The sequence below is a fragment of the Sceloporus occidentalis genome, unplaced genomic scaffold (assembly GCF_023333645.1).
Source record: "Sceloporus occidentalis isolate IW3139 unplaced genomic scaffold, rSceOcc1.0.p SCAF_4, whole genome shotgun sequence".
In the NCBI taxonomy this organism is placed as follows: domain Eukaryota; kingdom Metazoa; phylum Chordata; class Lepidosauria; order Squamata; family Phrynosomatidae; genus Sceloporus; species Sceloporus occidentalis.
Genome location: NW_028316984.1, coordinates 85,636,687 through 85,657,980, shown reverse-complemented (window position 1 = coordinate 85,657,980; position 21,294 = coordinate 85,636,687). Strand labels below are relative to the sequence as shown.

Here is a 21,294-nt window from a genome sequence, read left to right as displayed (position 1 = left end):
AACATATAGTGGCTCGCATATCTCCAAGAATCCTGCCCACATCCTTGGTTTGCACAAAGAGGTTTGCACAAATGCACAAATTGCCACACAGCCTGGCATCAGTACCAGGAAAGATTTTGGAGCAGATCATGAAGCAGCATATAAGTACTTAGAAAGGAATGCTATGATAACTAAGTCAACATAGGTTTCTTAAAAATGGATTATGCCAAACTAACCTCTTTTTCTGATACAGTTACAGACTTGCTAACTTGATTTCAGTAAAGCCTTTGAAAAAGTCCCCCATGATACCCTTGCAAAAATGCTAGTAAAATATTGGCTAGACAATGCAACTGTTAGGTGGATCTGTAGTTGGTTGACTAACCGACCCTACAGGGTGTCCACCAATGGTTTCTCTTCATCCTGGAGAAAAATTACTAGCTGGATTCCACAGGTTCTGTCCTGGGCCCAGTGCTGTTCAACATCTTTACCATTAACTTGGATGATGGAATGGAGGAAATGCATATCAAATTTGCAGATGACACCAAATTAGGATGGGTAACCAATACCTCAGAGGACAGCATCAGAATTCAAAATGACCTTAACAAATTGCAGAACTTGGCAGGAAAAAATGTAAGGTGTACTACACTTAGGCAGAAGAAAAATGAAATGATCAGACAGGATAGGTAACACCTGGCTTTACAACAGTACATGTGAAAGAGATCTAGAAATCTTAGTAGACCACAGGCTAGACATGAGTCAACAGTGTGATACGGCAGCTAAGAAAGCCAGTTCAGTTTTAGATTGCATTAGTAGGAGTATAGTGTCTAGATTGAGAGAAGTAAATAGTGCCACTCTATTCATTGGTCAGATGTCAACTGGAATACTGTGTCCAGTTCTGGGTACCACAATTTAAGAAGGATGTTGACAAGGTGGAGCATGTTCAGAGAATGATGGCCAAAATGGTGAAAGATCTGGAAACTATGCCCGATGAGGAATGGCCTAGAGGACTGGGTATGTTTAGGAAGAGAAAGTTAAGAGGTGACATGATATTTATGTTTAAATATTTGAAAGAATATAATATGGAAAAGGGAGCAAGTTTGTTTTCTGCTGCTACAGAAGATAGGGCATGGAGAAATGGATTCCAATTACAGGAAAAGTGATTCCACCTAAACCATCGGAAGAACTTCCTGACAGTAAGAGCTGTTCAACAGTGGAATATGCTGCCTCGGAGTGGTGGAACCACCACATATGTTAAAATAAATGGAATCGGCCTGCATAGGAATAATGGAGGGGGAGGGAGAGACACACACCACATGTATGCCAATACAAAAAATGGTGCAGCAACACTGCACTGCAAAAATAATGTAATTTGACACCATTTTAACTGCCATTAGCGGCTTTGAGTCCCTACGTTGGGAGAAAGGCAGGATATAACAACAACAACAACTGCTCCATCCTACTGAAACCTGGGATTTGTAGATATGTGAGGCACCAGCACTCATTGGCAGAGAAGGCTAAAGACCTTATAAAGCTGCATATGCCAGGATTCCATTGGATGGAGCTACAGCACTTAGTGGTGTCAAACTGCATTATTTCTACAGTATAGATGCATCCTTAGGTTGGTAGTCTGGATTCACTTAGTTGTTTGCTCATCTGTATTCATTCCCTGGGTGAGCACAACAGATAGCATAGTGAGTCTTTGACATTTAACAATCAGAGACTAACTTTCCACTACCAAGTCTTCCTTTGACAGTACTTGTACATTTGCCAGATGCATCTTTCCAAGGATCACAACTGGTCAGTGGCGTCACTAGGGTTGGCATCACCTGTTGTGGTAACTCATGGTGTCACTCCCCTCATTGATCTCCTCCCATACCACACTAACAGAATCCTTAGTTTAAAAAAAAATTGTACCGATGTTACTCAAAAATTGTAATTCCCATATATCACTGAATGTAATGCCAATAGTAGTGACATAAACAAATAGCAAAATTAAAATGATACCTTTAAATTACAATATCATAAGCACAGTCTAAATGTATTTACATGTACATATTCATATGATTAAAGTTAAAATTTGGTAAAATGTGATGCTTTTGAAGAAAATTTAAAAAGAGTACATTTAAAAACAAACCCCGAGACTCTTCTTTCTCCGCTCACTGAGCCTTGTCCCACTCAAGCGGGGCTCTGCCTGTGCCGTCATTAGCTTCGCCTAGAAGCCCCAGCGGCCAAACCGCGAGGCTTCCCGGCGCAGCTGAAAAGGCGGCAAAATGGTGCTTCTCTATGCGTTGCAGCTATGACGCCGCAAAGTGCCAATGGTGCACTCGCGGCGTCATATCTGCCACACAACGTAAAGATGGCAGCCCCCGTGTGGAACAGACACCACCATTTTGTACGGACTCGGTCCATACTAGGGTTAGGGGAGTCCGGAAGTGACGCCCCTTTCTAACCCAATACAGACTGAGTCCGTACTATTATGCCCGTCTGTAACGGGCCTTAGAGTCTTCTTGGCAAATTTCTTTAGAGGGGTTTGCCCTCCTTTGAGACTGAGAGCATGTGACTTGGGTTTCCATGGCTGAGCTAGGATTCAAACCCTGGTCTCCCAGTATCCTAATCCAACCCTCCCAGTGTATCATTTAAATAAACACAGCCATCCCAGTGTATCATTTAAATATGACATACTTACTGCATAAGCCTGCCGGAAACTTACATAAAGGTGTTTGCTTGGGTGATAGTCAACTTGTCTGCTTTGGATGTTAATACCAGAGATTTTGATGGAGTTTGTTCCTAATCATCTAAGACAGATGGACATGAGAGTTTACGTGGACTCTTGCTTCAGTACTGAGAGGCTTTTCGCTGAGTAGCAAGGGCTGTCAAGTAGCCTCACTTGAACCATTCCATCACAGAAGAAGACCAGGAAACACCCAATTTTCCTGAGAGGGTCACATCTTTTTGGTCATAGGAGAGCCTGATCTTGTCAGGAACAGGAGGCAGTCCAACACATATAGCCAGAGGCTGTGACCATGGCAACTGTGAGGCATAAAGAGGCAATTATAGGACAGACCAAACCAAGAGCATGTCAGTCAATATTTCTGACTATATATCTTTACAGTTAATTCTAGGAGACAGATCACACTATTCCAAAATACTGAATATACTACTCAGAATGGCTTGGAAAGGTCACTTTTCTGGACTATAACCCCCAGAATCCTTCAGGCCAGTGAGGGTTCTAGAAACTGCCATCCAAAAATATAACTTTTTGTAGCTGCAATCTAACTACTGTACAATGATACAGTTTCACCTCTCACAATACCAAAGGATAGGAAATACTCTACATACGTGAGATTCACTGAGGTGGTCACACTAATGGCAGGATTTAGGTTTCTGAATTGGACAGCAGGATTTTATCTGTTTTGCCACAGTTAACAGGAGGAATGCAGGTCACATCAGTCCCTAGTTTGGATGCTTGGCCATAGACATTTGCAAAAGGGATTTTTATACTCCAGACTTGGCATTTTTCCAGTGCAAGCTGGGAATCTAGGACACTCAATGACAGTAGTTGATCAAACATCTTTCATTAATGCATTGAGAAAGTCTGCTCAGGAGCAACACACCATTTGATGGACTACAAAATTTTGGACGCTCTGACTTTTACTGCACACCCTCCATTCATTTCATTTCACTTCACATACTTTATTTATATGCTCAGGACCAGCTCTAGGTATTTTGCCACCCTAGGCAAGAAATATTTTAGCACCCCCTGTTGCCACTCATAATTATTTTCACTCCTTGATTTCCGCTGTTTCGTTTGTTAAAGCTAAACATGACATAAAACCTAGGTTCCACTATCTCATCGTAGTATTGAGAATTAGCCAAAAAGCCAATTAAAAACCATACCACAGACACAGGGGGGCACACATTTATGTTTTGGTCATTGTACATAGAATCCGTTATATAGTAGCTTGCTTTTACGGTGCTTGCTGTAATGAGTTTTCACTTTAATATTGTTTAATTATGCAAAAAATTATACAAAAAAAGCCTCTGTGCCACTTCTAAATTTTGCTGCCCTAGGTGGCTGCCTAGTTCACCTATATGGATGAGCTGGCCCTGTATATCTTAACTTTCTCCCAGGATGGAACCCAAGTCTATTTTATAAGAGCACATGTTAGCACTACATCGTCCATAAAAGTAAGGTAAGATTTTTGCAACTCTAACTTAAGTGTTTGAAATCTGAGAAATATAGGTTTGGAAAGTTAATCAGTTTAGATAAAAAATTAGCATGCAAATACTGTGAGGCACTGGTTGGACAAGGGCTGCAGCACTGAGTGGCTAGACATTGTTCACTGGTGCCAGGACATGTTCTTATTCTCTTCTGTTGTTGATTAGTTCATCTACAAGAAATCAGAGGAGTTTGCAATTGTTTATAAGCAAAGAGCACCCAAGAATAGAGATTTATAGTAGAGGAAGAGACATGGTTGTGAAACTGATGAGCAGCATTGCACCTGGAACAGACAGGTCCCTTGAGGGGTAGTGTCAGATGTGCAAAATTCAGGCTGAGGAGGAAAATATCTAATCCATGCTGTTCATTAGCTATTTCTGGTATTTCTCTGTGCATTTATTCTTTCACTTGCAGCCATTAATTTTTCTCCTTTGTTTTTCAATGACTCTCTCTCTCTCTCTCTTTCTTCATCCATCTACTTCCTCTATAATGTCGTGAGTACTGAAACATTTTCAAAATATTCCAAACCCTTACATGCTTTATTTTGTAGTGTCAAACTGGGAGATCATTGTGAAACTCAATAGAAATTGATCCCAAAAGCAGAGAACTGAGCATTTTGTCTTCCCATGGTTAAGTGTGCTTCTGTGTAGGTTCCTTCTTCTCTTTTTTGCACAGAATATGTTTAATCCAGGCAGGAGTCACAGAATTACAACTTCTGTGGCATATTACGATGCCTGTATCCTTTTCCTAACCTTTTTGAGGAAGGGCAGTTGTGCTTTAAGAAGAGGAAATTCAACAGATCAACCTGTTCCCAATTTGATGGAGAAAAGCAACATTGCCAGTTTATATATATATATATATATATATATATATATATATATATATATGCATGTGCCTTGACAAAAAGTTGCAGAAACCCATAATGTCAAATGTTTATTTTATGAGGTGTCCCAAATACTCATTTGTTTATTGTTATCAGTTAACACCTGATATTTAGATGTGATTCTAAATACAAATTCTTGGAATTGTAGTTGCTTTGAGAGATAAAACCATGTTGTTGAGATCATCCGTTGTGGCCCTTTTAATTCTTTTCAAACTGCAAGTTTCATAACACATCACAATTGGCTTGGGTTTCTGAGAGTTTCACAAGTTTTGGGTTTCACGAGCATTTAGAAGGCTACAGATGTGGTAGAAATACAGCATACTGAGTAATATAGTATGAGTACCTGTTCCTAAAATTAAGCAGAGTGAGTCAGGCGGTAGATGTTGGGGACAGGGATGTAGCCAAGGGGGGGGGGGGGGGTTCTTGGGCTCTGGACCCCCCCTTCCATTAGAAAAATGAATGGTGTGTGCTGCTGCGCCGCCACACTCAAGCCCCATTATAATGGTGGCACTTAGTCTGGACCCCCCCCCCCTTCCTAAAATCCTAGCTACGTCCCTGTTGGGGAGCAGCAGCTAGGTGCTAAAGGACTGGGTGTGCTGCATAGTATGCCCCAAACTCCCTTAACCAGGCTACTGACTTCAGGCTGTGGCATACTGTATCCTGGGAGATGTTCTGTTCCCAGTACTGAATTAAGAGTCCTTTGCCAGTCTGATCAACCTCTATACGTGGAAGGACATGCATGTGCATGTATATCTTGTCTTAGGCAATAAAATGTTAGGCCAGCCTGAGGGAAGCCATGTCCCATTTCAAATCTGTTCAAACACAAGTGAATTCGCTGGATATTCCCAGCCCTATCTGAATTCAGGATTACGGGGATAGTAATAGTGGCCTATCTTTGAGGACTATTGCGGAAAGGTTTAAGAAGTACTTACTGCTTTACTTGGCACCAATAAGCTTGTATGCATAGAACTGATTCACTCAGTGCAGAGTCTACTTTAAAGCTTCAATACAATGCAAATATCCCTGGAACAAATTCTGTTGTTCTCAGTTGCTTCCAAGCAGAGGGGTGCATATTTGGACTCCATATATTCAGGGGTGTCACTGGGGGTGCAGTCCACACCAAGTGACACAACTGCTCTCTAAAGTGGAGTCTACCTTTTGGCAGAAATGGGCTGTGCTATTCATTTAATCGCATCCTTTTAAAACATAGCTCAGTGGAAGAAAAGGTGTGGGGTGAGCAAGTGAGGACTCTTTTTTTCTGCCCACTGAGTCTTGAAGGTGTGGAGTGAGGAAGCTCAGTGGGCAGAGAAAGCACAGGCCTTGCTTGTGCATGCACTTTCATGGCCCTGCCTTTTTTAGATCATGTGTCCTCTATTGGTCATGCATCTTGCTCATTACCTCTGCACATACAGCTGTGAAGGAAGAAGGGAGGAACACCATGAATTGCTATGTTAGATTTGCAATTAGCTTTTCAATTATTCAAGTGTTTATTCATTGTATTTTCCTTATCTTCTCATGACAGCCTTCAGTAAAAGGATGTTTTTTTGTTTTTCTAATTCTGTTGCCATTTTGAGCTTCACTGCTGTTGTGGGCATAGTTTTCTTCTAATTTGCAGTTATGCTTCCTTGTCCTCAACACCCAACAAGATGTCAGCAGGGACTGGGCTCAAAGCAAATAATCTAGAATTAGATTTAATTCTTAACAGCTTGAATATTTTTCCTACCAAGAATATTAGGCACAGCTCATTTCTGCAATTTTCTCTTCAGATGTAAGGCATAGTGGACAAATTTCCTGGACAGCAAAGTACAGTTCCATGCAATAGCCATTCTCTCTCCCTCCTGCTTTTGCAACAGGAGGTGAAGGCCTTTTTTATGGAAGTCCTCTTATCGCGTTCAAGGCGTACCTAGGGCACTGGTATAGAAGACTCAATGAGAAAAATATACATGGTTTAGTTGATAAGATCTGCTAAGGCAGCATCTTCCAAGGCAATTCATCAGACCAACTGAACAACAGAAAAATTGTGTAACATTTGTACTTGGGATCAAATCTAAATGTATTAGGTCTGTTCTAGGTGTTTGATTTAGCTCCCTTTCATCTCTAGCAATAAAACTTCCTCTGGAAATAAGTTCTGTGCTTAGAGCATCTGCCATGGTAGATCAAAAGCTCTTGTTTTTCCATGCTTAAAAGACCATATACTCTTTTTAAAGCAAAGGATCCACACCATAAGGAACCACATGCAAAGCAGATGGTGTTACCAGAATTAGTTCCCTTACATTTAACTGTAGGAAGTGTGATGGTAGGCAGTGTGTGATGGTAAACATCTTCTGTGGGACAGAAGTTAAATGGCTTTGTCATGTAGTCAACACAGTTACTGATATGCCATATCAAAAGTTCTACTGAAAACCACTGAATTTTATCACTTTATTTTTACATTTTCTTCAACAGCATTATAGCTTCGTTGTCCTGCTTTTCTTCTTCCAGAGCACCAATGCAGCAACAAATAGGATAATACCCACCAAGGGTAATGCCACCAAAAGTGTCAAAGTCAAGTCTTCACTGGAAGTCATGCCTGCAAAACACACCAGAAAGGCTAAGAGACCTGTAGTTGCACGTCATGAGGCAGTACTCTGTGAACCATAACTTCCCTGGCCAAGAGGACTGAACACACTTCACTCAGTGTATTATGGCTATCCTGTGGGGATAAAGGCAGTTGTTGCCTCTGCGTAAGACCAATCTAGAAAATAGTATGCACATTTGATATGGAAGGGTTTACTTGACATTATTCTTTGAAAATATATTTTAAGGCAAACTACTCTGGATAAGGGCTCAAATTTTAAGTCAATATGACAAGCCATACCCCAGTTTTCAGTGCTATGTAAGGATGAACCAGGAAGTCTCTGGTTCATCTTTACACACAGCTCAGGCTGTCTATTAGGAGAATACTGTAGGCTATTATCCCCATAATTGCCAGTGATGAGGGCAAATTTTAAGAGGGCAAATTTTGTGGCCTTGTTAGCAGCAATTGTCAGATTACATCCTTCATACTGGGCTCGCATTTTCCCAAAGCAATGCTTTCAGAGAAAGATTTGTGCTTCAAGCATTTAGCAGAGACAATAGACTACATAAAATGAAGTGTAACAGACACAATATTTATACAGTGGGTCCTTGATATCTGCTGGGGTTTGGTTCCAGAACCCCCCGTGGATACCAAAATTCATAGATGCTCAAGTCCCATGAAATATAACGGCACAGTAAAATCGTGTTACTTATACAAAAGGGCAAAATCAAGGTTTGCCCATGGGAATTTGTATATTTTTAAGTTATTCTCAAGCCGTGGATGCTTGTATCCGTGGATAAAAAATCCGTGGATAAGGCGGACTGACTATTCTTAGTCATTAACTGACCTCCTCATAATCACTTACTTTTGTCCTGTTTGACTTCTTTCTCATACAACTGACTGCTCTCTTGAAAGATCACAGCTCCATAAGTGCTTACTAGGTCCAAGGATTCTGTCCCATTGCTCACCTCCACAAACCGACGGCCTCCTATGAGACGAATTGATAAGAGAAAATGATTATGGTCTGTAAGTAGAGCATCTTGGGTGCCATGTATGATTTGGGGCAAATAGGAAAGGAGAAACAGCATTAACCATCAGAATGTTGTAACTGAAAACCATCAATCAACACGTAGCTCAAGAAAGAGATTTATATGGCCAGTGACTAGAGATATACAGTAGCCCCTCCGTTTTCGCCGGGATCCATTCCGGACTCCCCCGCGAAAATGGAAAATTGCAGGAATTCAAGGTCTGCAAACGGGCGAGGGATGCAGATTCAAAGTCTGCAAAAATGGAGGGGTGACTAACTGCAAAATGGTGTCAGCAACAGCATTAATAAAAAATACTGCTTTGGAGAACCCTTTATTTTTATTTTTAACCCTCTCCCCTTTTCTTCAGTATTGTGATCAAATGTATGTTTCAGAAGCCTACTACAGGATTTGGCTTATTTTTTATAAAAAATGTATTATGCTGCTGAAAAAAGTATTTACAGCTTCTTTTAGATATCAAGTTGTATTTATTATTAGATTCACCCATTGTCTCTTCATACATGCAGTTCCTTAGCTCTTAGTTCCATGCATTTTAACCCTCCCCCTATTTCCAAGTTGATATTACCAAAATTTATGTTTTGTAGGCAAGGCACGTTAGAGTCTCTCGGCTGTGCAACAAGTGCTACTGGCAGCCTGAACAGATTAAAAGATCCTTTAACTATGATAGCAGAGACATTCCAACTTACTTGAGGCCACTGGCATTTGACATGGGACCCTGCAAGGATCTAGCTGAGAGGGATAGCAGACAGACACACTGCAGAAGAGATATACCTGGAAAGAAACATTGGCTTTCATTAGGAGAGGGTGCAAGCAAAGGCATAGACCACTCTCATAATTGCAGGATTTCATTTTTTTTAGAATCCTTCTGCTTCATTCATTTAATTTAAACTGACATAATGCACATGCCAGCTAAGCATAATTCCAAGTGTGTATTTCTTAGTATTGGGTTAGACAAACAGAGACCTGCGGGTTACTGCGTTAAACAAACAGAGACCATGTCCTCTTGTCAAGCTTTGTGGGCCCCTCGCTCTCCTGATTCTCCCTCCAATTATTCACTACCTCATGGAAGGGAATTTTATCATTCTAGCTCAGAGGCTACTGACTGGCCATTTAGATATTTGTGGCCTACAACTAATCCCTAGTCAGCATAGCTAATAGAGAGGGATTAGAAGAGTTGTTGTACTGCTGACTTTGGCCCTCTAGGTATTTGTGGCCTATAACTAGCATATGCCCTAGCCAACATAGCTAATGGTAAGAAGTAGTAAAACACAAACATTTGAAGGCCATATTCACTCTAGCCTGACTACAGTTAAGACATCTTCCCTACAGTCTTACCAATCCATCAAGCACCAGCTGGGGGGAAGAACCCACAAATGTGAATGTAGAAATGATGAAGCGCTGGTAGTGGGTTGGAAAGGGCAGGTCAGATGTGGCAGGTCCCATGGGCACCAGCTGAGTTTGGTAATTGTCTCCTCCAAATGGGCACCTGGGAAGGAGAAACACTTGTCATTAAAGCCAGAGAACAAAAGTAAGTCATCCACAAAGGGATGACAGTTCTCTGCCCAGTCCCTATAGGACTAACCCCTTCCCTGCCACTCAACTCACCCATTAACCAGGATTGGCCACTGCAGAGGCTCAAGTGGATTAGTGCTGGGGGTGGCCCAGCACTCATGCAGAACCAGAACCAGGGATGGGTCCATTCTTTGCAGGAGGCGAACCTCCACATGCACAGGCTCCCTCAGCACCTTCAGCACTGGGTAATCTGCATCCGAATAGTAGAATGTGTAACTCGAGTCTGGGGAAAAAGACAAAGCAAAGGGTTTATGGCTTTTCAAAGCAAAGAGCTGGACAGCAGTCTTTGCAGAAGGAGAAGAGAAACACACTTACCCGTTGCAATGCGCAGCTCCAATCGGAGGGGCCCCACCTGCAAAATTGGAGCTGGGGTGGGAGGTGGGAAGACTTCAACCTGAACAGGCAGGAAGTCAGTGGCATTATAGATGCAGCGAGCATGTAGGCTGAAGAGGAATGAGAGGAGGAAGAGATGATGGTGATGGTGCAGAGTACTGCTATAGGCATTAGCCTTATTTACAAATCTGATGTTTCCGAAATAATCCTTACATTTTGTTGGACAACAAGGCAGGCTGTTTCTTAAAAAAACCTAAAACACTACTAGATTCTAGTTAACTTTGCATTACCCTTTTATGTCATGTTTCAAAACAAAGGGAGATGATCAGCTTTGGCAGAAGTGGACAACTGTAGCAGGTCTGGGGGCCGTTTATGCTCCAGAATCTGCCAGGGGCCATATGAACTACAAAAAACAAAACAAAAGAATAGTGGCCAGAAGTCCATTTTGGGCTTTCAGTACAGGGAAACCTGCAGCTTATTTTAATTGTTGTATTTGCAGACATCCAGAAGCAGCAATTCATCTTTTTCTTTTGCTAGAAAAATGTTGGTCTGGAGATTCTGGATGAGTTGGGGACTACAAAAACATATGGGGAAACATGTGGCCCCTGAACTGCACCTTCCTCACCTATGAGTTATCTCTCTTTGTGCCTTCAAGTGACCTGTCAATTCATGGCAACCCTATGAATTTTATAGGGCTTTGTTAGGAAAGGGATACTCAGAAGCAGTTTTGCCAATTCCTTCCTCTGAAAAATAGCCTAAAGCACCTAGTATTCATTGGTGGTCACCCACCCAAGTACTGGCCAGGCTGACCCTGCTTAGCTTCTTATATCAGACAGTAACTGGTACCTTTAGGCTATTTAAGCCCCTAAGCTATGGTGACAAAAATGCTCCAAGGGTTTTAATAATTCACATGCCTCCTTTTTAGAGTATGCTGCAGAACATGAGCACCTGCTGAAGTATTTTTTGCACTTAAAAAGCAGAAACAATTTCTTAAGGCAGGAACTGGGCACTTGTAGCATCCCAAATATTGTTGGGCTCCAGTCAGTGTAAGGGATGATAGAAGATATATTCCCACTACATCTGGAAAGCCCCAGACTGCCCATCCTTGATACAGCAATATACAATTTGACTGGAAAAATTGACACACTCAGCTCTCCTGATTAAAGGCCAGCTTCTAGAACTAAAAACAAACAAACAAACAATTGTGTTACCAAAACTGAAACTGAACTTACATGAAAGTGCTGTCTCGTGTAATGGAACCATCTGGCCCCCTTAAAATGTCAATGCCAGAAACCAGCTGATTTTCATATATCAGTCTACCACCAGCTATCTAGAAAAATAAAACGCACATTAACTTGTTTTAGTGGCCATCTTGAAGGACCTCCAAAATTCAGGTGATACTGCCCTCCCCCCCAATAAGGCTCCATCCTCACCTGGACTGTTGTGCCACACTGTGTGAGGGGGAAGCGGAAGACCAGGAAAGATTCTGTTTTCCTGGTAGGTTCACATCCACTGTGGGCATAGGAGAGCCTGACACTGTCGAGGATGATGGGGTAGTCCAACATATCCCTGGAGACAACCAAGATGAAGTGCCCATCCCTAAGACACTGAACAGTGACTGCGAGGCAGAACAGAACACAAAGGTTACAACTGGAGAGTGCCACCATTGAAGGCAGAAGCTGAGAACCCTTAGCTCCCAGTTATGTGTAGAAGACAGAAGGAAGTTCAGCCTTTAGTGCATGATGTGCACAAACAATCCCTCGGGCTGTGGGTGAGGGCAACATCTCCAGAGCCTTGACAGTGAAAAGACAGTATATTCCGAAATACTCAACATCCCAGAGCAGCTATAATGTCTGTTGCATTGTATGTTTTATGAATCTATGAAATTTGAAGGGGTTGCTGGAAAAGAATCACAAGGTGCACTACCTAGCATGACAGATGTGGTTCTGTCTCAGGTTTGAGCAAGCATCTTGAAGCAGCTAGAACAAGTTTTTACTACGGTACGGTCAGGGTTAATGTTCTAGCTAGAAAGACTATAGAGACACATATGCAATCTAGAACAGCAGGAACATCCCTCCAGATATCACCTTTCAGTCTTCTCTTCTTCAAGCTAACTATATCCAGCTTCCTTAGGTTCCCTCACAGGGCTTGGTTTCCAGACCTTGGATCATGTTCACTCTTCTCTAGACATGTCCCAGTTTATCAATATCCCTCGTGAACTGTAGTGCCAAGAACTCAATACAGGATTCCAGGTGAGGTCTGCCCAAAGCCGAATAGAGTGGCACTATTTCTTCACTTGAACTGGATATTATGCTCCAGTTGATGCATCCTAGAATTGAACTGACTTTTGCAGTTGCTGCATTACACTTTTGAGTCATGTTTAGCTCAGGGTCTGCTAAGACCCCTAGATCCTTTTCACAAGTACTGTTTTTAAGCCATGTCACCCTTCCTACATTTGTGCAATTCATTTTCCCTTCCTAGATGCACTATTTTACAATTATCCTTGTTGAAATTAATTTTAGTTTTAGTCCAGCTCTCCAGTCTACCAGTCGTTTTGAATTCTGATCCCATCCTCTTGGATATTAGCTGACCCTCTTAATTTAGTGTCATTCATAGATTTTCTGAGCATGCCCAAGGGTTGTCAATGTATTTGCTAAGGCTGAATATAACAGTGTGTATCTTGATAATATTTATTATGGTAATAACTGGATGCCAGCTTCATTTAACAGCATGACTCAGGACAAATCTGTAGCAAGGAGCTGAGGTCCTTTTTTCCTTTTACCTGTGTTGCCATAGTAACATGGGGTTCTTTGATCCTGGTCATCATAGCAGCATCCAGTCTGGTAACAGGCTGCTGGTCCACGTGCATCTGCACAGGGAATCCTTCCGGATGAAACTTGGCATTGCTTTAGTGTTAGTGGGGAACCTAAGATAGTAAAAGAAGAGATCTAGAATTATCTGGTGACTGACAAATTATACTTCTACACTATACAATATTTTCTCTCTTATAAGACACTACAAGAGCTGTACAAGCTCTTCTCATCTGTTACCCAGTGCTAAAAGCAGACCAGACTCTTTATATAACATAAATAAAGGATTGTTTATCCTTCCCATTTATCTTTTCCTGGAGGTGTAATGCAGTGTTCCTAAACATACTATATGTTAAGCTTTCTTAAAAGATTATAGTTTATGAAATTATATTTGCATGACCATTCTCTATATTTTTCACACATTCTCCTTGTGCATATTTCCTGCAAAATCACTTCAGCTGTAGGCAATACCAGTTTCTACTTAGTGAGGAATTGTCTTTTGTATAACCATATTATTGTACACACTAAAAAAGATCACATACCTATGCTATGTACTGCCACCATGTCAGGCCGAGGCTGAGCTTCTGGACGCACTAGACCAGGAACAGGCCAAGGTTGAGGCTGAAGGTTTGAGTGCACGATGCTGGGCATGGGCCGGGGCTGAGATTCTGGACGCACAAGGCTAGGCTGAGGCTGAGCATCTGGGTGCACGAGGCCGGGCACGGGCCGAGGCTGAGCCCCTGGGCGCACAAGGCCAGGCAGGGGCCGAGGCTGAGCCCCTGGGCGCACAAGGCCAGGCATGGGATGTTGGTCAGATTCTGGGCGCCCTAGACTAGGCTGTACCACACCAGGCATGGGCTGGAGCTGAGCCTCTGGATGTATGAGGCCGGGCACGGGCTGAGGCCGGGCCTCTGGGCGAATGAAGCTGGGCATGGGCCTTGGCTGAGTGTCTGGGCGTACAAGGCTAGGTAAGGGCTGGGGCTGAGCTCCTGGGTGCACTAGACCGGGCACAGGCCGAGTCTGAGCCTCTGGGCGCACTAGAATGGGCAAGGGCTGAGGCTGGATCCCTGGGCGCACGAGGCTGGGAATGGGCCGGGGCTGAGCCTCTGGACGTATGAGGCCAGGTATGGGCCGGGGCTGAGCTTCCGGGTGCACTAGACTGGGCACAGGCCGAGGCTGAGATTCTGGACGCATGAGGCCAGGCATAGGCTGAGGCAGGGGCTGAGCGTCTGGGTGCACTAGACTGGGCTGAGACTGAGCCTCTGGGCGCACTAGACTGGGCAGGGGCTGGGGCTGACCTCCGGGATGTACAAGGGCAGGCATAAGATGTTGGTGAGATTCTGGGCGGCCTAGACTGGTCTGAAAAACTGGCTGTACTACGCCAGGCAAAGGCAGGGGCTGAGGCTCTGGACGCACGAGGCTGGGCACAGGCCGGGGCTGAGCCTCTGGACGTAGGATGCCCGGTATGGGCCGGGGCTGAGCTTCTGGGCGCACTAGACTGGGCACAGGCCGAGGCTGAGACTCTGGGTGCACTAGACCAGGCACAGGCCAAGGCTGAGCCTCTGGGTGCACAAGACCAGGCTGAGGCTCTGGACGCACAAGGCTGGGCAGAGGCTGGGGTTGAGCCTCTGGACGTAGGATGCCAGGTACGGGCCGGGGCTGAGCTTCAGGGTGCACTAGACTGGGCACAGGCCGAGGCTGAGACTCTGGGCGCACAAGACCAGGCTGAGGCTCTGGGCGCACAAGGCTGGGCAGAGGCTGGGGTTGAGCCTCTGGACGTAGGATGCCAGGTATGGGCCGGGGCTGAGCTTCAGGGTGCACTAGACTGGGCACAGGCCGAGGCTGGGACTCTGGGCGCACAAGACCAGGCTGAGGCTCTGGGCGCACAAGGCTGGGCAGAGGCTGGGGTTGAGCCTCTGGACGTAGGATGCCAGGTATGGGCCGGGGCTGAGCTTCAGGGCGCACTAGACTGGGCACAGGCCGAGGCTGAGACTCTGGGTGCACGAGGCCGGGCATGGGCTGAGGCTGAGCCTCTGGACGTATGACATTGGGCACGGGCTGGGGCTGAACTTCTGGGCGCACTAAACCAGGCACAGGCCGAGGCTGAGCCTCTGGGCGCACTAAACCAGGCACAGGCCAGGGCTGAGCCTCTGGGCGCACAAAGCCAGGCTGAGGCTGACCCTCTGGATGCATGAGGCCAGGCATGGGACGTTGATGAGATTCTGGGCGCCCAAGACTGGTATGAAACACTGGCTGTACTATGCCAGGCACAGGCTGGGGCTGAGTCTCTGGATGAATGAGGCCAGGTATGGGCCGGGGCTGAGCTGCTGGGTGCACTAGACCAGGCACTGGCCGAGGCAGAGCCTCTGGATGCACAAGGCCGGGCATAGTCTGAGCAGGCGGCTGAGCCTCTGGGCGCACGAGGCTGGGAATGGGCTGGGGCTGAGCCTCTGGGCGCACGAGGCTGGGCACGGGCCGGGGCTGAGCCTCTGGACGTATGAGGCTGGGCACAGGCCGTGGCTGAGCCTCTGGACGTATGAGGCTGGGCACAGGCCGTGGCTGAGCCTCTGGACGTATGAGGCTGGGCACAGGCCGGGGCTGAGCCTCTGGACGTATGAGGCTGGGCACAGGCCGGGGCTGAGCCTCTGGACGTATGAGGCTGGGCACAGGCCGGGGCTGAGCTTCTGGGCGCACGAGGCCAGGCTGAGGCTGAGACTCTGGGCGCACGAGGCCAGGTACGGGTTGGGGCTGACCCTCTGGATGTATTAGGCCAGGCATGGGATGTTGGTGAGATTCTGGGCGCCCTAAACTGGTCTGAAGCACTGGCGGCAGAGGTTCTGGGTGTGTCAGGCCAGGCTGGGGACTGGGGCGTATGAGGCTGAGCTCAGGCTGGGGTGGAGGCCCAAGGCGCATGTTGTTCTCTAGTACGGGGACATATTCTTGTGGCCTGGGGCAGATCATATTGATGTCATGGGTAGCAAAAACTCTTCTGTTCCTTCTTAGTTCCTCCAGACGGACCTTTAAATGGTTTCTGCCATCCTAAAAAGACATTGATCCAGATTAATGTCAATGTTTTAAATTTTTTTTATCATAGATACATTTCATGTAAGTGGCAGGAATTGGAGTAGAGGTTTTAAGACATTGGAGACTACAGTATTTAGATTATGGGATCATAACCATGCTATGATTTTGTGAAATCTATTTTAGTAGACTTTAAAAAAATGGGTGGATAGTGATATTTAACCTGCTGGAGTAGATTGTTTGGTACCAGACAGGAAGGAGTCTCCTAACATACCATGTCTAAATGACACTAGTGGGCTATAGCTATCATAATCTGCAACTAACATGGGAAATGTCTGAGGTTAACAGGCATCACAGTCAAACACATCTGAAAGGTACCAGGTAGGAGAAGGCCGTCAGGAAACTTAATCAGATTAAATTTTTCTGGCAGAGGATATCTCACTGTACTAAAATAATAATAATAATAATAATAATAATAATAATAATAATAATAATATAGTTTATTTGTATCCCGCTTTTCCAAAACCTGATCAAAGCAGCGAACAACAGCATATAAAAACATTCCAATAAAATCAGTTAAAAACAGTATTAAAAGCAATACAACAACACTAACAGCAAAGGGCCAGACAAAAGGGGGAAGTTAATACATACAATCCAGGGTCGTCAATGAAAAGGGGTTAGGGAAAGAATGATTTTCATGGTGGGAAGGCTTGGGAAAAGAAATATGTCTTCAAGTTCTTTTTAAAAAGACCTAAAGATGTGGTGGAGCGGAGCTCGTCTGGGAGACTATTCCAGAATTTTGGGGCCATGACAGAAAATGCCCTCTGTGAGGTCCTCACATAGTGTGTCGCTGGGACCTCCAACAATTTCATCCCTGTTGACCGGAGTGTGCGGGGCGGATTATATGGGGAGAGGCGGTCCTCCAAGTACCCTGGGCCCAAGCCATTTAAGGCTTTATAGGTCATTACCAACACCTTGTATTGAGCTCGGAAGCGAATAGGCAACCAATGAAGATCTTTCAAGATGGGAGTTATATGGTCAGATCTGGAACAACCAGCGACCAATCTCGCTGCCATATTCTGCACCAACTGTAGCTTCCGGGTTTGGTACAAGGATTGCCCCATGTAGAGCGCATTACAGAAATCCAATCGAGAGGTTACCAGAGCATGTTCTACAGTTTCAAGGCCCCCCCGATCCAGGTAGGGACGCAGCTGGCATATCAGTCGAAGCTGATAACAAGCGCTCCTGACGACCGCATCCACCTGAGATGACAACTGGAGCGAAGAGTCCAAGAGCACTCCCAAGCTGCGGACCGAGTCCTTCAAGGGGAGCGTGACCCCGTTCAGGACAGGATGGCAAATCTCACCACCCAGATCCGGGGAACCTATCACCAGTACTTCCGTTTTCCCTGGATTCACACTGAGTTTGTTTCCCCTCATCCAGCCCATTACCGACTCCAAGCAGGCATTTAGAGGAGAGATGCCATCCCTAGTCACTGCATCAGTCGGAGACACAGAGAAACATATTTGGGTGTCACCACGCCCCGTGTCTCCGGATGATCTCTCCGCGCGGTTTCATGTAAATGTTAAATAGCATGGGGGACAAAATCGCTCCCTGAGGGACACCAGATGTAAGGGCCCTCTTATCAGAACGACAGCCCCCCAGCTGCACCATCTGGAATCTACCCGAGAGGTAGGAACGGAACCACTGGAGCGCAGTGCCCCCGATACCTAACTCCCTCAGGCGTTCCAGAAGGATGCCATGGTCAATGGTATCGAAAGTCCAAAAGCACCAACAGGGACACGCTTCCCCTGTCCATGCCCAGACGGAGATCATCGACTAGGGCAACCATGGCAGTCTTAACTCCATAGCCCGCCCGGAAGCCGGTTTGAAATGGGTCCAGAAAATCCGTTTCATCCAAGATCGATTGAAGCTGGAAGGCCACCGCTCTCTCGATCACCTTACCCAAAAATGGCAGCAGCGATATAGGCCGGTAGTTGTTATGAGTCAGGGAGTCTAGAGAGGGCTTTTTTAGCAGGGGTTTGACCACAGCTAATTTTAATTTTGATGGAAATTGTCCCTCTCTTAGAGATGTATTAATTATGCAGTGCAACATAGTTAGCACCGCATCCCCCCCTGAGCCGCCAGCCATGAGGGACAGGGATCGAGAGAGCATGTCGTCTTCCTAACGCTTCGAAGGATCTTGTCCACTTCCTTGGTTCTGACAAACTCAAAGTGATCCAGTATAACAGGGGCCACGGAAGCTCTGGACACCTCTCTAATAGATTCTGAAGAAATACTGGTGTAGAGATCAGCCCTTATCTGAGAGATTTTATCCGCGAAGAAGTTGTTAAATTTGTCACAGCAGGCTTTAGATGGTTCTAAAATAGGGTTCAGGGAGGGGGGCAGTTGTGTCAGCTCCCTCACTATCCTGGGGTCCGCCACCCCCAGGGGGGCTAGAGGTAGAAGCCTTGATTCGAGCCTCAACCAGAAAATGATCCGTCCATGACAGGGCAGAGATATTAGAGATCTCTGCCCACAGAGACTCCATGTCCGTACTAAAGACCACATCGAGGGTATTACCAGCGCAATGCGTGGGTCCCGAGACCAATTGGGACAGGCCCATGGCAGTCATGATAGTCATGAGCTCTCGAGCTGCACATGTTGGAACATCGTTGGCCTCAAAAGGGATGTTGAGGTCCCCCAAGACAAGAAGCCTAGGGGACTCCAACACCAGTTCCGAGACCAGCTGTGTCAGCTCGGCCAGGGAGTCTGTTAGCGCACGGGGTGGCCGGTAAACCAACAGAATCCCCAGACTGTCTCTGGCCTTCAGGGTCAGGTAGATACACTCGATGTAATCCATTTTCCGGACAGGGTTCCTGGTTAAGGAGAGAGTGTTTTTATGAATCAAGGCAACACCACCACCCCGCCCACCTAACCTGATCTGGTCCTTGACTGAGTACCCAGCTGGGAGGGCCTGTGCCCACACAGCCTCACTCTCAGGCCCAAGCCAGGTCTCAGTAATGCACGCCAGGTCGCAGTTTTTATCCTGCAGAAGATAATAAATTATGTGGGTCTTGTTTTTTCCCCTGTATCCCTTTCTAGTGTGCAAAAATATACTGTTTCCAATGCTTGTACTGTCAATATACTCTTCTACTATACCCTGCATTGTATCCTACAATCCTGTTGACATAGTCACTCAAGGAAAGACTGAAGAACTACAAATGTGCAGTTAGGCCAGAGACTAAGAAAGTATAGCAGTCCAAATATTATTGGACTGCAATTCCCAGTATTCTTCACTTTTGGTTATGTTACCTAGGACTGAATGAAGTTACAATCCACCATCAGGGGGACATACTGCTTAGTTAGGCCTGCTGTATGTTCTATACCTCAGGCTATCCTAGGTTGTCACAGCTAGATCAGATAAAACTGGCTGGAGTACCAGTTTAAAATCCTTGCTCAGCCTCAAACCTAACTGGGCATCTTTGGATCAGGCAGTCTTTCAGTAACTTTTCTGACAAGGCTCTTGTAAGAATGAATGAGGCAGGAAGCATCCTGAGGAGCCCCTCACACATGCATGATCAGGGTATAGAATGTGAGGGGACAATATCACTACATCGTTCAGCATTGCAATACAGAATTCAGTTTATAGTTCCAGTCCCACCACAAGCCTCACCTTCTTTAGTACATGGCAGCCATTATAGCCAGCTGAGAAAGTAACAGAGCCATCATTAGATGTGATCCAGTGACGACAAATGGAGCAATTTGAAACTTCAAAGGCTGTCCCAAACTCATCTGTTGACAAGAGTTAATTCATCAGGACATGTTCACTTAGGAACTTCATCATGCAAGTGGGCTAGACAAAGTAACTGTTACATGGATTTGTAATTGGTTGACCGGCCGAACCCAAAGGGTGCTCAACAATGGCTCTTTTTCAGCCTGGAGAGAAGTGACCAGTGGGGTACCACAGGGCTCTGTCCTGGGCCCAGTGTTATTCAATATCTTTATCAATGACCTGGATGACAGAATTGGGAGCATACTTATCAAATTTGCAGATGACACCAAATTAGGAGGAATAGCTAATACTCCAGAGGACAGGATCAACATTCAAAATGATCTGAATAGACTAGAAAGCTGAGCCAAAGCTAACAAAATGAAATTCAACACAGAGAAATGTATGGTAAAGCACTTAGGGCAGAAAAATGAAATGCACCGATATAGGATGGGGGACACCTGGCTGAATGAAACTACATGTGAAAGGGATCTGGGAGTCCAAGTAGACCACAAGTTGAACATGGGTCAACAGTGCGATGCGGCAGCTAAAAAGGCCAATGCAATTTTAGGCTGCATCAATAAAAGTATAGTGTCTAGATCAAGAGAAGTAATAGTGCCACTGTATTCTGCTTTGGTCAGGCCCCACTTGGAGTATTGTGTCCAGTTCTGGGCACCAGAATTCAAAAAGGATATTGAGAAACTGGAGCGTGTCCAAAGGAGAGCGACTAAAATGGTGAAAGGTCTGGAAACCTTGCCCTATGAGGAACGATTCAGGGAGCTGGGGATGTTTAGCCTGGAGAAGAGAAGGTTAAGAGGTGATATGATAGCCCTGTTTAAATATTTGAAAGGATGTCATATTGAGGAGGGAGCAAGCTTGTTTTCTGCTGCTCCAGAGAACAGGACGCGGAAGAATGGATGCAAGCTACAGGAAAAGAGATTCCACCTCAACATTAGGAAGAACTTCCTGACAGTAAGGGCTGTCCGACAGTGGAACACACTCCCTCGGAGTGTAGTGGAGTCTCCTTCCTTGGAGGTCTTTAAGCAGAGGCTAGATGGCCATCTGTCGGGAATGCTTTGATTTGGATTTCCTGCATGGCAGG

The 21,294-nt window shown here is 45.3% G+C and overlaps 1 protein-coding gene across 1 annotated transcript; it reads right to left on the bottom strand.

Moving 5' to 3' along the window:
- Positions 1–7,498: 7,498 nt before the first annotated feature.
- Positions 7,499–14,058, bottom strand: ZP1 (zona pellucida glycoprotein 1). The gene is made up of 10 exons (XM_089520707.1): positions 13,942–14,058; positions 13,372–13,515; positions 12,023–12,207; positions 11,822–11,919; positions 10,572–10,699; positions 10,290–10,479; positions 10,020–10,170; positions 9,371–9,455; positions 8,504–8,626; positions 7,499–7,650 (listed from the first exon to the last, which is right to left on the bottom strand). Exons 1-10 carry the CDS (start codon positions 14,048–14,050, stop codon positions 7,529–7,531), a joined length of 1,335 nt encoding a protein of 444 aa, XP_089376833.1. The 5' UTR covers positions 14,051–14,058; the 3' UTR covers positions 7,499–7,528.
- Between the last annotated feature and the right edge of the window lie 7,236 nt (positions 14,059–21,294).

What these genes read in the sequence shown, in the direction of transcription:
- ZP1 (XM_089520707.1), bottom strand. Translation starts at nt 14,050, where the DNA reads ATGCCCAGCATCGTGCACTCAAACCTTCAGCCTCAACCTTGGCCTGTT. An exon ending in GGAGCTGCGCATTGCAACGG is followed by an intron (nt 10,480 to 10,571) that starts GTAAGTGTGTTT and finishes CTTTTTCCCCAG; the next exon opens with ACTCGAGTTACACATTCTAC. An exon ending in TGGCCAATCCTGGTTAATGG is followed by an intron (nt 10,171 to 10,289) that starts GTGAGTTGAGTG and finishes TCTCCTTCCCAG; the next exon opens with GTGCCCATTTGGAGGAGACA.